General features: G+C 32.7%; 1 protein-coding gene across 8 annotated transcripts in view; it reads left to right on the forward strand.

Annotated features, from left to right (window-relative positions):
* Positions 1 to 15,232, forward strand: part of LOC106720967 (POU domain, class 6, transcription factor 2) — a 123,806-nt gene extending 108,574 nt beyond the window's left edge. For 5 of the 8 annotated variants that reach the window (XM_045680458.1, XM_045680459.1, XM_045680460.1 and 2 more), the window contains 5 exons: positions 6,634 to 6,814; positions 8,861 to 8,914; positions 9,800 to 9,883; positions 13,628 to 13,764; positions 13,938 to 15,232. In XM_045680458.1, coding sequence (XP_045536414.1) covers positions 6,634 to 6,814; positions 8,861 to 8,914; positions 9,800 to 9,883; positions 13,628 to 13,764; positions 13,938 to 14,062 — 581 coding nt within the window. In that variant the 3' untranslated portion in view covers positions 14,063 to 15,232. The remainder of the gene's footprint in view (positions 1 to 6,633; positions 6,815 to 8,860; positions 8,915 to 9,799; positions 9,884 to 13,627; positions 13,765 to 13,937) is intronic. The other 3 variants (XM_045680462.1, XM_045680461.1, XM_045680464.1) reach the window with 3 other exon arrangements.
* The last annotated feature ends 2,631 nt before the right edge of the window (positions 15,233 to 17,863 follow it).

A 17,863-nucleotide genomic window follows, 5' to 3' on the forward strand; every position in this document is an offset into this window, starting at 1 on the left:
AAATGCGAAAGTAACTCTGTCTGTCTGTCTGTCTGTCTGTCTGTCTGTCTGTCTGTCTCGCTTTCACGCCAAAACTACTGAACCGATTTAAATGAAATTTGGTACACAGATAGTCTAGAGCCTGAGAAAGGACATAGGCTATATTTTAACGCGAAAAAGGGGTTGTAAGGGGTTGAAAGGGGGGGTGAAAGTTTGTATGGAATTATCGTCATTTTTGCAGTTAGAAGCTTGAAACTTATTCTTAAGGCAGCTAATTTGATATGAATAAATATGAAATAATTTTTTTGTAAAAATTTTACCCCCAAGGGTGCTAAATAACAATAGGGGGTGAAATTTTTTATGGCAATATGTGAGGTTTTGGTGATTGTTTTGTTTAATATGTTTTGCTACCACTCTTACCAATTTTTAGTCTAGAGCCTGAGGAAGGACATAGGGCACATTTTAACGCGAAAAAGGGTTTGTAAGGGGTTGAATGTGGGGGTGAAAGTTTATATGGAATTATCGTCATTTTTACAGTTACAAGCTTGAAACTTATTTTAAGGCTGCTAATTTGATATAAATGAATATGAAATTATATTTTTGTAAAAATTGTACCCCCAAGGGTGCTAAATAACAATAGGGGATGAAATTTTGTTTAGTGATATATGAGGTTTTGGTGAATGTTTTGTTTAATATGTTTTGCTGTTGCCCTTACCAATATTTAGTCTAGAGCCTGAGGGAGGACATAGGGCACATTTTAACGCGAAAAAGGGTTTGTAAGGGGTTGAAAGTGGGGGTGGAAATTTTTATGGAAGTATCGTCATTTTTACAGTTACAAGTTTAAAATTTATTTTTGAGGCTGCTAATTTGATATAAATAAATATGAAATTCAATGTTTGAAAACATTTTACCCTCATGGGTGCTAAATAACAATAGGGGATGAAATTTTGTTTGGGAATGTTTTAGATTTTGGTGAATGTTTTGTTTAATATGTTTTGCTGTTACTCTTACTTATATTTAGTCTTGAGCCTCAGAAAGAACATAGTTTATTTTTTAGCGCGAAAAATGAGTTGCAAGGGGTTGAAAGTGGGGGTGGTAATTTGTTTGTAAGTATCGTTATTTTTACATTTAGAAGCTTGAAACTTCTTTCTAAGGCTGCGTATTTGATATAAAAAAATTTGAAATTCATTTTTTATAGAAATGTAACCATTAAGGGTGCAAAATAACAATAAGGGATGAAATTTTGTTTGGGAATATGTGAGGTTTTGGTGAATGTTTTGTTTAATGTATTTTGCTGTTACCCTTACTTACATTTAGTTTACACCCCGAGAAAGGACAAAGACTACTTTTCCACGCGAAAATGGGTTTGTAAGGGGTTAAAAGTGGGGGTGGAAATTTGTATAGAATTATCGTCATTTTTACAGTTAGCAGCTTGAAACTTATTTTTAAGGCTGCTAATTTGAAATAAATAAATATGACATTTAAAGTTTGCAAAAATTTTACCTCAACGGTGCAATATTACAAAAGGGAATAAGGAATGAAAGTTTATATATGAGAATATATTATATTTATGTGAATGTTTTGTAAGTTTAATATGTTGCTGTAATTTTTATAAGTTTAAGTCAAAAACTACCACAACAACAAAAATCACGCCTGTAACCCAGAGGGGTAGGCAGAGACTAATGAACACCTGACACACCTCTCTCTATGATTTTCTTCATCCATACATCAATGAATAGTACGTCGGTTAGGTAAAATAATAAGCCAAAAAAAAAATACTGCTCGAAAACAGTATTTCACGCGGACGAAGTCGCGGGCACAGCTAGTATGAATATAAAATTTCGGAGGAGTACGGTAACTAATATTGTGACATAGAAATTTTATATATAAGATTATGTCGAATGCAAGTTTTCACAGCTTGTTTATTTATGTATATGTTTACTTCATTTCGATTTTATCAGCGTATTTATATGTATCCGTTAACCTTTTGCAAGTATTTATAATATACGTTCAAGAATATATCACTAACGAAGAATTAAAAAGAAATAAATAAAATATTAATCATTAAAATTCAATATCTAATCATTTGATAATCTTATACAAAACCTAATTACGGTGCTAACAAATTTCATGATATATAAAAACGTAGAAATCGATCGCTTTGCCATCAAAGACGCCGACCAAGGGGCGTAGGCAGCGGCCGTCGGACTAAATCAATGAATTAACTAATTAAAACCCATTACAAATAATTAACGCTGCCGATAAAATTGAGAGCAATCGATAAGAGAAACAAAGAGTTGGACCGACTAGTCGCCAAGCAACTGCCATTTGAATTTGAGCTGTACAAAAGAACACGAGTTATTTGTCCTTTTTTTTAATTTAATTTTGATTTGGGATTTGGCGAGGTGAACAACTTTACGTGGCTTTATGAAACAAGTGAATGTTTTAATTAATCAGAACTCATTGCCGAGTTTACACTGCGGAAACACCTATACAAAAAGAGAGGGGTAACAATGTTTTTGTAAATATGTCGCAACAGTAGAATCTCACAGTGATAATGTATTTATACATATCTTACTTATATTGTAAATGCGAATGTTTCGATGTATAGATGGATGTTTGTCACAAGGTAACTCCAGAACGGTTGCATGGACCTAAATGAAATTTGGTATAGATGTAGAACACAGTCTGGAACACACATAATCTCAGAAAAGTGTACGGTTCCGGTAGGATCACTTGATTCACATATTTACTCGATAACTCCGCAACTCAACATATTGAAATTAGTCACAGAGATAGAACATACTTCTGAAGCCAGCTAACTGTAATAAAGGTTGTTAATTTTGACCAAAAGCCTTATAACCTAATTCCATGACTAAACAAAAGACTTCCAGTGACTTGTTTCACACCAGCCACTCTAACCAGAAGATACGTTACGCTCTTATCTCAAATATGCACCAAGCAAATTCAAACACGTTTCAAGCAAATTCAAGCAGCCCTAATTGTAATTATATTCATAATAAAAAAACCTTGGTTTAAAAAGCGGCATTTCCTCGAGTGTTTTATGAGTCAATATACAGGTGGTGCAAAACTGGCTCATATTTTTTTTTAGTACAACTTGATAAATAAGTAAAATTTGTGATTCATTATGCTGTTTGCTTTTTTTTTATTATTTATCATCAATCGATTAGTCGATATAAATATTTATTTGATATATTTATATATGTAAAATACTTATTAACATGTCTCGTATTAATTGGAAAAAAATAACCGTTAATTTCTAAAATTACAAAGTTTTTAGTTCGTTCCCAATATCAGTATTCCAGAAAAATGGCTTTTTAATTATCGAGTGAAAAGTTCTTGTCGTTTGTTACCGAAGAAGTTTTACCTAACGTTTAAATTCTTCAAGAAAACTTATTCCGAAAGTACTTACAATGGTTACTTTAATGACAGTTAATTATAATCGATATTAAAACGGATAGGAATCGATTTACGCAATCGAGAATCGAGACGATTCGGTGCGTATTGTAGATATTGGAACAAATGTATAATTATTTATAAAAAAAAAATTCCTTACTAATAATAAAATTTTGGTATATTGAAAATTAAGTTTCTTGACCTGTTCTTTTTTTATGTTGTTTTAAAATGATTCAAACTAATAATTTAGATATGTTTAATTAACTATAATTAAAGCTTTGATTGTAATGGCGGTCCGATTTCGTTTATAATAAACTTTGTTGTTATTCACCGTGAAATTTCACTGTCGTGACACATGTTTTAAAAACATACTGTTTGTTGTCTTTATTGTTATACTAGCTGTCGCCCGCGACTCCGTCTGCGCGCAATTAAAAAAAATTTAATAGGGGTATGAAAAATAGATGTTGGCCGATTCTCAGACCTACTCTATATGCTCACAAAATTTCATGAGAATCGGTCAAGCCGTTTCGGAGGAGTACGGGAACGAACATTGTGACACGAGAATTTTATATATGTTTTTTATACAAATTGAAACTCAAACTTATGGCATTTGATTGCGGTATTACAATTCGACAAACGCAAAACTGATATTAAGCTGATTCAGAATAGGAAACAATTTCGAACGTTAGTGATTAGAGTAAATATAAGGAAAGGGTTTACAAATGAGCTCTGGGTAATGTCTTCCGTTGAAATAAACAATGAAATGAAATACCTTTCAAGTTCTTAATGTAATCAATACCGTTTCATAAGAATTACTTTCCCGAGGGTTACTGATTTATCAAGTAGGTAAATACTTTGTATTACATTAAATAGATTTTTGGCTAAAATTCATGTGACAGAGATTATTTTTTATTGCTAGTTGAGTCCTATTTGTATGTTCAATAAGTTGTCGCCCGCGACTCCGTTCGTGAAAATTGGATTAGTAACCTGTGTTCTTCCAGACTATGTTCTACATATATACTAAATTTAATCGAGATCCGTTTAGCCGTTTTGGAAGTACCTTCAAACAAACATCCGTCCATCTAAAAAGATTCGCATTTATAATATTAGTATGATATATGAAGATGTCAATCAATTGAATCAACTTATTAAAACTTTCGTGAAACATCATATAAGAGTCGTGTTGAACCGGGCACTTAGATTTTATCCCGTTTATCTACTCAACCTGAAGAAGAAAGGACATCCGACAGGTCTGAAATTAGTGAAGCCGGGATTTTTATTTAGTTTATCTAATTTAAAGCAATGTAAGAAAAAGCTAAAAAATAAAATACATAGTGTTCAATAAAAAAAATACCAAAAAAACTCTAAGGTAGTAATTGCTAAAAGGACACCACTTAAAAACAATCGAACAACGAAGTAACGTAACAGCCGAAAATACTCAATTGGCATTACATATTTAAAATGGCTCGCTTACACGTAACACGGGTCAATAAACGAAGTACAGTCGCGCACGCAAGTTCTAATTGTGTCTAATTAATTTATAACATGTATTAAACAATTAAGAATACGGTATCTCGATGCATTAGTTATTGTTGAATTCGGTACGCCGTACACTCGAGCAATTGACTTATCTTCGTAATTTAATTAATGGGTGCGCCTCATCACGCGATGGTCCGTAATTGGACAAGATAAACTCTTACCTAACACTTTTCATTTTTCGCCTTTTAATATACGTAATTGTTTTATGTTCATGTGGACTATAAATTTTCATGTCAATTCTAACCATCTGTCAGGCAACAAATGACTATTAGTGGATAATAAACGTATATATTAGAAATAGATTCGGGGGCTAAACCTAAAGTTCTTTGTTATCTACCACTCGTACTAGTTTAATACCTTCAATTGAAACTATGCTATACTCACTATACTAGACTTTAATTTATATTAATGAAGATATTTTGTCACAAAACTTATCAAGATTTGCTTTTATAGACTAAGTCAATAAGGCAACCGTATCCATTTTTAATCCGGGAAACCCATACATTTCATATACATCGGAAAATGAGGTAGCAACATTATAATTTTTAGATTTAATTTCAAAGAATTCTTTATACCAACGTCATTTATTTTGGAAGCATTTCGAAAACAAATAAAGTTCATTTCTTTTCTTAGTAAAGATATATTTGATTCGAATCATAAAATATTCAAAGAAAAATAACAAATTGTTCAATTCAACGTGTTTGATATAAAATGCCATAACACAAGCGGTGTGCGTGTTCTTTTTCAGATATTGCTTTCTGGAGCACTTTTGATACTATCTCGACGAACGATGAGTGAGATGAGGCCGCCCTATTTATACTTTGTAATTCTTTCAAATCAGTAACACGTGAACATATTTTAACTTGTTGCTTGCGTGAATTAGTTCACGTGATCTTTTTGCTGTTGTAGTTGTACTACTGTCTGTAAAGTGAAAATTGAAGAAAGTATTTTACAAAATTTTACATAATTTGTAAAGATACGTAAAAGTTCGAAAAAAATCTGTAAAGGATATGAAAGTTTGAGTTCCTATTGAAAGTCATTCGTGGCATAATCAAGTTATACTCTAATCAAAGACCCTAAACAGTTAAAGTTATTACATGAGATGAAGATGGAAACGAATGAACACAATAACAATTCATCGGTACATAACAAATGATATTAGCAATCGTCTGAGTTTGGAACACCGGTAAATGGGGGTGCGATTGCCAATTTACCAACCCCACCTTGTCTTAATTGGTGCCGACTACTGGTTAAACTAGCGCGGGTAGGTAGCAAAAGTAATTTGTCATCGGTTAGCTAAGCAGGGAGTGGGACAGTCGCGGGCCGACCGCCGCCGCGGCAGCACGTCTCCACGCTAATGACATCCCGCATAATTAGGAAATGCCACCATCAACTGATTACATTAATTGCCTAATAAACCTGGCTATAATTACACCGCCGCTACGATTGGGATGCCCTAATCGTTTCGTTAAGTAAACGTCGTTTGATTTAGAACACTCTGGCATAGTATAAAATTGAACGATACTAAAGAAAGAAGTTATGCTTGATTTTACTTAATAACATACAGACACAGACTTAAAAATACCGTCCTACAAATATGTGTTTACTAATTCCTTAAGACACATACCTTCTAGCTTTCATCAGAATCAAATGTTTGGTTTTGACAAATCACATGTAACTTGATCAACTTTTTAACAGACCAGCCCACAATCAGCCAGTCTTCTGGTAACGTAGTGGACGGCATCAACCTCGAGGACATCAAAGAGTTTGCGAAGGCGTTCAAGCTACGACGGCTCGGGCTGGGGCTGACACAGACGCAAGTGGGGCAGGCGCTATCCGTCACCGAAGGACCAGCGTATAGCCAAAGCGCAATTTGCAGGTGAGAACAATACTAAAAACTTTATTATTTATAATTTTTTTAATTTAAAACAGTTGTTATAATTGATGCTTATTTGTTAATAAGAGTTAAAGTCGCACGCTTGTCTAGACGAGTATACACTTTGCTTCAAAAGAGTACCAAAATACCCTCTTCTTTAAGTCTGCGATAAAAATTTACAATCTGTATTTTTATTATCTTTAAACATTGTAATGTCAACACGTTAACAATTTAATCAACACATCATAGTAATAAAGCGTGGGCAAATAGAGCTCGCCTGTCAAAGTAATTCGCGTCAGTCCCCCGGGGCAGGCGAAAACCTTTTTTTTTTTCTGTATTAAGCAACGTCGTCACGCAGCCAAGAACAGTTATCACACCAACTTTTTAATATTGTTAATTGAAGTGATTTGTAAAACAGCATGACTCCTTTCATTGCTTACAATTCTTTTAATTAATTACGATTCGGACGGCTTCCGTTTCGGTCGGCTGTCTCGGGGCTTAAACCATTTTTTATTAGAGGCGAGCGCGTGCGTACTTATTATGTACTGTTTATTACATACATATATTTATTATGTATATTTTTTACTCATCGTACTCAATTCTATCGCTGAATAAATTTACATATATTTGGTTATTAATCAACTCTATTAATGCGAGTTTATTATCAATTGTTATTAAAATGCGTCATCTCTTTTAATTTCACAAATAATTATAAGCTTTAACAATATTACGAACATGATATTTTTTGGATACATTTTAAACTCATTCACATAGTAAGTTACTTAATTTTAAGTAATGTAAAACTTAATTTTTTTTTCTTAATAATACAAAAAAATCAATTAACTCCATGACATAAAAAAGAATTTTTAAAGTATTCAAGAAGAATCAATGGTAACGATAAAGCTTTATTTTGATTTGAAGCCTCGACAATGTACAATTTGGCCGTAAAAGAGTTTAATTAAATGTAATGAAAATGATTCGGTACGGCTTTTTTTTCACCATCAAATTGTAAATAGTACCTACGCTGGTCGAACCGGTCGAAGAAAATTTCAATCGGCCAACCCCGCCGACCTCCTTTCGTATAATAAAATCATTAATCGTTACTTCTGTTCCAGTTAATTAATTATCTTGCCTTAATTACTTTTTTCGTGTAATTAAAAGAGTAGAATTCCCCTGTCTTTGTCCGTGTCGTGATTTCATTTTCCATTAATTTTTCTTTTGACTCCCTCCAATTTTATATCGTTAGGTTGATTCCTTGCTAGGTATACAACGTCTACCCCTTTTATTATGTCCAAATCAACTTGAATTACTATTAAATGGATTACTTATTAATAACAGTTTCTTGATTGCCTATTATTTCTTTATTTCTAGAAATTACATTTCAATTTTTTAATAAGAGGCTTGTTAAATATTTGTCGTATCGTCACAGTATAAGCCATAATATTTTTGTATCAGTTGAATTTAGATCACGTTGGCTTACGATTTACAAATGTAATATGATCGATGCTCTCATGGTCATTGCCACTAACGAGAACGTCGACAAATATTGAATTAGGCATGTCCATCCCGCAACGAGATTACAATTTTATGAGACTCACCTCTTGTCCAATATAACTTTTAAATGAATCATGCACATAATTGCAACAAACCTTTGAATATATAAAATATAATAGACTTTGAACTCAATACAAGTATAGATTTGATCCAAAAAAAATTATCAATTTTATCTGATGGAAGTTACAAAACTACGGTGTGGTAAAAGATCCTTTCATAGTATCTAATATCTAAACAATTTAGTGTCTCATGATTAGAATTATAAAATACAATAATAGATACGTATTAGGATTAACTGTGAACAAATAAACCTTTTCTCTGTCTTAACTTTATGTTGTTTCAATGAAAAATAATATTTAAATAAATAGGATATATAATGGAGTTAAGTGTGCGGCTTTTTCTCTTCTAATAATACAGCTATACCGCCCTCCAGATCGGGGGTTGGCCATTGTACACTGGATCATTGAATTTAATATAATCTGTTACCGTTCCCAGTGCCCTGGCTTCGCAGATGCTAGCAGCTCAGCTGTCATCACAGCAACAAAACATGTATGTGTTTTGTTTTTATATTCCCTAACACGCAGTGTCTACCAAATTATCTTAATTAAAGCCAACTTTATCATTTATATTCAATTGACATTTTGTAAATAAGCTAAGTTATGCTAAAAGTGTTGATAAGTTGGAAGACACGCGACTGCAACTTGCATTAAGCACACGCTTTAAGTTACACCGTGCGCAGGCGCAGCCTGTCTTTAAATCAAAATGTTTCAACGCTATTAATAATCTTATCTCTATCATACAGTGGGGATGTATGTATACAATTATAAATAATTACCATCTTTCTGGTGTTCTTTATTTCGCTTTCACACGTATACGATATTTACATACGGGTAATTACAGTAAGAACGTCGTGGATCAGTACCGATGTTACATTTTGATGTTAAGACAAAGGTGTTACATTGACGCATCATGAATTAACGCCGTGAGACTTTTATCTGATTTGTTATTGTGTCTATACATTTCTAACTTTCCATCTAATCTGGCATGATGTATTATTTCATTACTCTTCTTTATTATTTTTTTCTTTCATTTAGTATTATTCGTTTTGCGCAATTTAAAGCCAGGGCATTGGCATACGTTACCTTTCGCCTCTAATTGAATTCATTTTATTGTTACCGCGTTCAGTATTAATCAAACTGATTACTCCGCCGGCCTAAATTGCCTATTGTTTTTTTTTTATTCTCCGTCGCTATTATCGTTAACGCCATGTCAATGTCCTGTGTTTCGGCTACGTTAATTTGTATCAGGGATGAGAGATCGTCCGTTCCGTCCCTCTCAAATTTTTCGATCGCTTATTTAGTTACCGTGCGTTCGGCGTTCTTGCAAAGAAATTTTTACGTTTACTTCTAACGATACAATTTGTGTTCGATACAGATTTGAGAAATTGGATATAACACCAAAAAGTGCGCAGAAAATCAAACCGGTGCTCGAACGTTGGATGAAGGAAGCCGAAGAGAGGTAACTATCATTGTTTGAGTGAACTTGTGCGTGGTACTGTACCGTGTCGTGACACATTTGGCCCTTGATGCTTAGCAACGATGTAAACATTTCTCAAATCTGGACTAACAGAGCTTCTGTCGGCTAGGTTTTCCTTCTTACGTCCATTAATGCTTCTCCCCATTACTAACATGTTGTCGTGTTTGGTTTTTCTTTGTGTTTCTATCATTTGACTATATCGTATGCCACGGCGTTGCTTACAGCAACTTTTCTGTTCATTACATATTTTTTATTATTGACGTGTGTTTGAGCATGGCTTGTATTGTTACTCTTATTAACTGCATGATTGTATAGTTTAATGTTCTAGTTTTAGTAGAGACTGTAGTCAAATTAAATGGAAATGAGAAATAATGTCATTTATCGTTTATTGTTTTGTTTTAAAAAGTTTCCATATTTCAATTGATGATACAAACATGTCTGTTTTAAATAAACTTGTGAGTATAGCCTTGTAAAAATAAAATTGTTTAGATAGGTTTGTTACAATTTCTCATTTCCATTTAATTTGACTACAGTTACTAACGAAATATCGGTAAATTTTTGTCCTAACAAGTAATATTAGTTACATAATCAATTGCCGCTGAATTTTTCATTAACTTCATGTAAAAATACTACAAAAAGCATAATAATTACGATATTAAAAATGAATTCTAAAAATAGAACGTATGATGTACCGTTAGGTTTGCGACGCATGAAATCACCATTCGGAATGGGCCAGGTGTCGTTTAAATCTCCGACGGCACCTTAATATTGTGTGAGGAACGGACCAATGCGATGATCTATCGATTTAACATTTTGCATCATTAAAATGCATTATCTGGATGCAACGGTAAGACTTTAACATTGCAAATGGTGCGTTGAATTCGCAATGCCCTGTCCTCCGTGGTAATTTTTAACGAGCACCTCTGCTACGATAGCCCTTGAATTAATACCGATAGCTCGTGCCTACTCTCTTTATAAACGGAATAACTAGCAAATCAGCTTTTTTAATTCCATTTAACCGTTTTTAATTTGTCGAGTTGACAAAAACTCTCGAGCTAACGTTTTTATATTTTTGGCTTCAACATTTTTTTTTTTCTCAATAAATTTTCGTAAATTCCGTGCTCATAATGCAATGCTAATAAAATTTCAAGCGCCTGTCGACTATTTCAATAACTTTTGAAGCTGAATAAAAATTTCGATACAAAATTTGTTAAGTTTAGCCCGAAATTCGAGGTAGGAAAAAACAAATTATGCGAAAAAAAACCGTAATGGTCGTGATCTCTTAAGATTTCCGCTAAGGGCAATATCTATAATATTTTTTTTAATCTACTTTTTTTGATAAATAATTTCGTTTAAACTATGTATATGCAAAATTACAAAACAGAAAATGTAATAAAGAACAATATTCATATAAATGAATGGTATTAAATATTACTTCATTAATTTTAATGGAATTTTAAGATTAATTGATTTATTAATACTAAGAACGACAGGATATTAATAAGTCGAATATCTCATTAAATATCTAAGCTAGGCAATTAACATTTAAACAGTCGCGCCAAGTTTTACAACTTGAATGACCTTCCAGGTTAAGTAGGATTTTATTACCTCCTACGCAGACAACACGTAACTTAACGGACCTTTCCTTTTCACTTATTTGGGTTTGTTATCAGCTTGACGAAATCCGCGTTCGTGTTTGAATCATTGGCAATACTGCTTTTTCTGATTTGACATATATGTATTATAAAAATTATTTTTTTATTTATATGTTTTCTTAAACCGCAGCTATTTCGACAAACATTCGCCAAATACTGAGTACAACTCCTAAAGTGGTACCTCCACCTCTTTACCGCTCTTCTGATGCTTTAACTTGTCTTGAGCCGATCGTTCGATTGGGTTTTATACTCGACCAATTTGTGCTGATACTAACCAAAAAATACATTTATTTGTTTTTGAATATCATAGAATACGGCTAAATGAACCCATTGTATGAACATAATAATTGGAAAAAGGCTTAAAAGCCCACCCCTCATAGAAGCCATCGTTGTGTAGTTTTGTTCGTTACGTAATTTTTCTTCTGATGCTGAATTAAAAAATACAAATAATCTTGTTAATTTTGTTTGTAAATTTTAATACTTAACTTTTAATGTTGTTAAATAAAAAAATAAAAAATCCTGCGTACGTTGCGCTATGTGTTTTATAGGCGTGTTAAGATTATTGATTTATTTCTTGATATGTATCTTTTATAAGATGAATGGTAAAAATACATAATACGATCAGTTACATATATTAACTATGGGACTAAGTAAAAACTGGACTATCGCTAAGAATCCGTTCACACGGACCGGGGTGGAGAGCAAATAATATTGAGGTTTAAACGATTGTAACAAGGTTTAATATTTCTATTCACGTCTTGTTTACGCTTGCTCTTTAAGCAATATAAAATTAAATCTTGTTGCGATGCAAAATCTGCTCTGTTATTCGCCTCGTTCTGTGTGAATGGACCCTAACTGTCACGACTCAGGGCAATATCCCTGACATAGGCAATACATAAGTAAACGCGAACAGACTGAACATGGTCACATCAAATGAAAATTCATTTATGTAAGAGTATTCAAATAAATATTGTATTATGAAAACAGAGCGAGGTTCATTGTTTCCATGTGACGTTCGTATTGTAATCGATTCGGTTTGTATAAACTTGACATGTTTTTGTCATAAACTTATATCGCTAGACGGAGCGTCCGAAGCACAAAAGTGAGGCGTTTTAGAAGACCTTCCAAGGCCTTTTTTGTGGTAAATTTCCACACTGTTATCATTCTTCTTATAGTGCTATCTTCTCGCGTAGATCGGTGATCAACAAGTCATCAGCATTCTGGAAACCGCGGCTCTATATAACGAACGGGTGCTTTTTCCGAACCATTGGTGTAGGTTTTTTAGCCAAGACATTCTTCTTCGTCCAACACTTCGTCTTCCCTGAATCTTCCCTTGAAAGATGAGCTGCAGCAGTTCATATTTTCTGTTTCTCATTATGTGACCAAAATATTCCAGCTTTATTTTCTTTACTATATATATTCTATAGTCTTTTCTTCATACGCTGTAGTACGGTCACAGTACTTTTTCTCTCCAGGATATCCTTAGCATTCCTGTAGGTACACCCACATTTCGATAGCGTCATTAAAATTACAATATTTACAAGGCTATATTTCTGCAACTTAATGAATAGCGCGGATTTGTGTGACAAAGTTGTATTGTTATATAAATAATATAAGTTTAAATGTCGGGGAATACTGAACGGTAATACACATTGGATATACTTGTTAGTAAGTAGCGCAGTGTGGTTAGATTTTCAAGATGGACCCGCAACCTTGCCTGGATTACATATCCAGGCAAGGTTGCGGGTGACCAAAGGGCTAAAGGAAATCTATTATTGTAACTCTCTTTATCCCTAAAGTCTTTACTTTTTGTATTATTCCAAACTTCATGATTGAGATGATCGAATTAAGTTTTTAATTATTAACTTGAATTTCATTGCATTTATATTTACATTTTATACACTACATAGAGTCGAGAAAATTTGTCTGCGTACTTAAGCTTACAGGCATGTGCTTTATGTAGTTTTGGTGCATGGCAACAAGAGTAACTAACAAGATTTTTGTTCTACATTTAAGAAACTATTGTCTAAGAATAAACTATCAATTTAATGTTTTTCTTTGTTTTTTCCAGGTACGCTTCCGGACAGAACCATTTGACGGACTTCATTGGTATGGAGCCGAGTAAAAAGCGCAAACGACGGACATCTTTCACGCCTCAAGCCCTCGAACTTCTCAACGCACATTTTGAAAGGAACACCCATCCTTCAGGTAGAAAATTATTAGTTTTATATTCTCTTTGTATATTCTGTACATATCTTGTTCGTTTCTATAGGATCACTCTATAACAATACCATCAAATCTAGCCAAAAATTAAACACGAGTACAAAACTATATTTTAACTTGGTTATTATTTTTTCTTATATTATATCGTAATTTTCCAGGCACAGAGATCACCGGGCTCGCGCACCAGCTAGGATACGAGCGGGAAGTCATCAGAATATGGTTCTGCAACAAGCGCCAAGCGCTCAAGAACACAGTTCGCATGATGTCCAAGGGAATAGTCTAAAACGTACAACAAAATCTAGCAAATTAATTCCGTTACACGACTACAAGAATGAATCCGGCAAATAGTGATGGGCAGTTTGATATATCGATAGTTTCGCTTCAGAAAGCACGTAGAAGTTTTCAACGTGACACATTTTGTTTTGCTAAATTCTAAATAATCGATATTCCCTTCTGATGTATTGTTTTAATCAACATTTGGCCTTAACACGAATCTGAAACGATTCCAGCCAACATTATAAAGTAAGTTATGTTTTTTTTAATAAAATGTAATTGTTAAAATACAATTTTCGACTGATATATTCGTCTCGTAGATACTTTTACAATGATATGAGTGGTATTCGTAGTTTATAAAGATAGGTGTTTAGTACAAAAGACAAAGTACGACTGTCGCATTGTAATGCACTTATGTAACCAAAATTAATTTCAAACTGTTTCAATTTTACGACTATAACGATTAAATTATTCATACTTTCATGAAAAATTATTATTAAGTAATATATAAACGGCTAAAGTACTCACGTATATTTGTCCGATGTCGGCACCGACAAGTTTAATAATGAGCGACGTGCCGCATCCACGAAATAATGTCAGTCTCACTCACTCTAATGAAGGGCTTACGATGGGCACGTAACCAGTCGGTGCCGACACCGATAGCGATACGTGAATGTTTTAGCCTTTTATATATTAGTTAACTATGACGATGTTTAGGAGTGGAATCTTATTTACGGCATTTAGCCTCGAATTCTTATTATATAAAGCATAAGGTCTAAATTCCTCAAAATTGTGCACACACTTATATTTTATTTTATAATATTATTTGTAATATAATTGCATTTTGTAAATAAGTACAATAAACCGAAGTCTCGGCGTCAAAGCGAAGTAGATAATAGATATTAACTTATTTGGAATACTCTTGATTTGATTTCGTTGTTCTTAGTGAATGTCGCACTATAGTTATATGTACTATGGATATTATGAAGTAGTCAATATGTCTTGTCTTAGTGGCCTACTGAGAGTTCTTTCAAATGTTAGTTTCTGTTAATAGATAGGCGTGAAGCGATACTAAGTGTAGATTTAATTACTTGTATGGTGTCGTAAATTGTAAATATTGTTCACGTATTTTTAGTTTATTGAAACGTATTATTAATTTTACGTACCTATAATAGGTAAGTCCTAGCTTTTTAAGATATTTAGTAAATATTCAAGTTGGGTTTCTGTTGCTAATAATAATAATTTTTAAGCGATTAAAAGTTTGCCTTAATTTAAAAAAATGCAAATTGTTTGTTTGTATTATAAGACATTTTCTAATACGAAATACATATAACAGGAGGTCTTTACACGTTATAATATAAAACATTGAGTGTGCAAATTTTTTGAGAAGATACAAATAAAAAAAACTATTAAAATTACCTCGCATTTGGAAAGTAGATTTTGAAATATTATATACAAATAGAGTTTTGGAAAAAAATTAAATTATATATTTACGTTTTAAATCCTCAAAAAATGTGCACACTGTACTTATGAAGTTCTGGAAACTTTTTTATTTTTCCAAAAAAAAATTAACATTTAACGCAATAGCAATACAAATAATTAAAATAACGAACGACATTAGATGTGACAGGATCATTTTTGTGTTAACTTATTAAGTTTTTCTTTACAATATGTAAGCCATCATTCGTACGGGCGCTTTTTAATGCCGCGTCTGCGGTTACAGTGTTTTAAAATCACTCTTGTTCCGTTCGACCAGCGCTCAATGCAACACTGCGCAATAAAAAAGCGTTGCCTTACGAACAGATAAAAGGAAATACATTTGTTCAATTTGAACGCTTTTTTAACGCGCGGTAAATAAGCGTCCGTTTGAATGAGGGCTAATTTGTATAAATATTTAAGTTGTAAAGCTAGTGTAGGACCTGCTGTTAAGTGCATTGCGATAGTGATAAGGCTGTAAATTAATGTATTTTAATGACCAATGAAAACCAACTTGTGATCATTAATATTTGTACTGTTACCTACTACTGTAACAAGAGTCGTTAAAAAATAATATTATAAAAAAAATTGAACATATTTTTCGGCTGTTGAAAAATTGTAAATACAATATTAAGGATAATGAAAAAACTATTTGGATTAATATTTAGGAAACAAAGGTGAATAAAAAAATATTAACGAAATTTATATTTTCAAAAATTATTACAAATGCAAAAAAATGTGTATTTAATGATGATAAAGAAAAAAAATCGAGGAATGTTCGGCCATAATCTAAATTAATGTAATAAGAAAACGGGATTTTTTATCGACTACAACACACATCACTACAACCACAAGAAGCAGTAAGGTAAACAGACAATCGACAAGTGTGACGCGATATTGCTTTAATATAAATATGTACTTATATTTATGGAATCAGGTTTTTTTTAAATAATTTTCTGGCGTCTAAAATTTTCACCAAAACCTATTCTATATGAATGCAGAAGTAAAAGGTGCCGAATGGAAATCCATTATCTTTGCTTACCCCGCTGGATTACGGGTGTGTATGTTATGTTTAACTATCTTATGACTGCAGTTGATAGTAAAAAATATGCAAAAAAAACTAAAAAAACCGCAGCCGTTTGTAAACTTTTCATATAATATAATCGCGGTGTCCGTAACTTATGCCCCAAATACTAGATTTTACTTGTCATAATTAGTATTTCATGTATTATACGCAATCAGTAGTGGATAATGCTTAAAGCGTTTGTTCCTCCAATTTCATTAAAAGATGAGTAATTATATAGTTTTTGTCATACAATATGTTAGGACGTTACTCTTGTTAGTACCGGTAAATAAAAAAAGAAACCTGATTCCCCACAAACATTAGCGTAATAGAACGAAGCATAGAATGCTAAGTACAAATAATAATTTTAACGATAAAACTGCTAGTCCCGTTGTAATAAAGCTATTTTTAAATAAATAAAACGGCAAAATCGCGTCACATCACTGGTTTTCATTATCCGCATGTATACTCTATAATAAAATAGTTTAAATACAATTATAAAGGTCTACTACACATAACTTCATCTGTAACACATATTCAAACCAAACTGTAACGTTATGTAATAGTGTATTCATTTTTCTTCCTGTAACGGTACCGAATGAAAGACTATGGCTGCTGGTTTATGAAGAGGGGCGGATTAAAGGCAGATAACTGTTTGACTGATTGTTTTATTACTTAAACCTAAATAACAAAATTAAAACCTCTCCATCATCAAATTAAACAAAAAGGTTTTTGTAACCTTATAATTTATAACGAATCCTAAAGGGATTTTTTGTGAGAACCTGAATGTTAAGTGGAGATCAAAAGCACACGCAACATTGAACATGCATTATAATCGAACGAATTTTAGAAGTTCAAATTGTGGATCGAGTAATTGACAAGAATGCAATTACCAAAAAATTATGCATGAAAAGTTGGTACTAATAATCATGAACAACATAAACAATAGAAAAGTACCTATCTTAAAAATTTCATTAAACATTTCCTACCAATGGTTATAATTAGGTGCTCAGGTGAAGCACATATTTGTATTTTGTAACGTAATTACATATTGAATTTTTCGGAACACAACAGTTACAGGGGTGAGTTGCTGGAAAATACGCATAATGAAGCAATTATCGTTACTCGCTCCTTGATATTATACTTGTTGCTCAGAAATATTTGGTGATACCCTTGTCTCAAACCTGATCAAATACATACGCCTCACATCTACTACTCTAGAGGGTACAGAGATTACAAGGTTTTTAATATAATAACGAAAAGAAGGTTAAA

The sequence above is a fragment of the Papilio machaon genome, chromosome 13 (genome assembly GCF_912999745.1).
Source record: "Papilio machaon chromosome 13, ilPapMach1.1, whole genome shotgun sequence".
NCBI lineage: Eukaryota > Metazoa > Arthropoda > Insecta > Lepidoptera > Papilionidae > Papilio > Papilio machaon.